General features: G+C 36.3%; 1 protein-coding gene across 1 annotated transcript in view; it reads left to right on the forward strand.

The window, feature by feature from the left end:
• LOC119593504 overlaps positions 1–531 on the forward strand; it is a gene marked incomplete in the record, with an annotated part of 62,412 nt that overhangs the window by 48,678 nt on the left and 13,203 nt on the right. Inside the window, 2 exon segments of the mRNA XM_037942456.1 lie at positions 38–148; positions 499–531. Of these exon segments, the coding sequence (XP_037798384.1) occupies positions 38–148; positions 499–531 (144 nt within the window).

The raw sequence follows: 531 nt of genomic DNA on the forward strand, positions 1-531 counted from the left end.
CCAACATCTCTGCATAACCAGCTGTTTCTTTCCGCAGGACCTCCTGATTAGGGTCGGACCAATCTTCAGGTCTGAGGGTGAGGCTTCCAGTCCTTCTACAGACAGCCCTGAAGACAGCATTCACCAGGTCATTGCGTCAGTGCAGCAGGTCAGGAAAACAATAATAATTGTCCCTGGTTTATAAAAATCAGTGATTTATTTTGTTACTTATACATCAATATTGTTAAAAAAACTTGTTCGTTTTTTTTCTTTATTTCTGAATATCTATATACATGGTGATTAGAAATACTATATTTGGTTTATAGAAGTTAATGGCGTGTTTCGGTATTTAAAGATCAATATGGAATATCATTAAAACTTCGTGAAGCAGATTGTTTCATATCTTGCTGTTGGTATATCTTATTTAGTAATTTATTCATTTTTGGTTTCCTCTATTTCTATTTACATTTCTGAATATCTCTATTCACGATGACCTGAAATCGACTCGATGTTTTCCAGGTGATCTCAGAGGAGTTCGCCCACACGCAGAGA

Source organism: Penaeus monodon, chromosome 32, assembly GCF_015228065.2.
Source record: "Penaeus monodon isolate SGIC_2016 chromosome 32, NSTDA_Pmon_1, whole genome shotgun sequence".
Lineage (NCBI taxonomy): Eukaryota > Metazoa > Arthropoda > Malacostraca > Decapoda > Penaeidae > Penaeus > Penaeus monodon.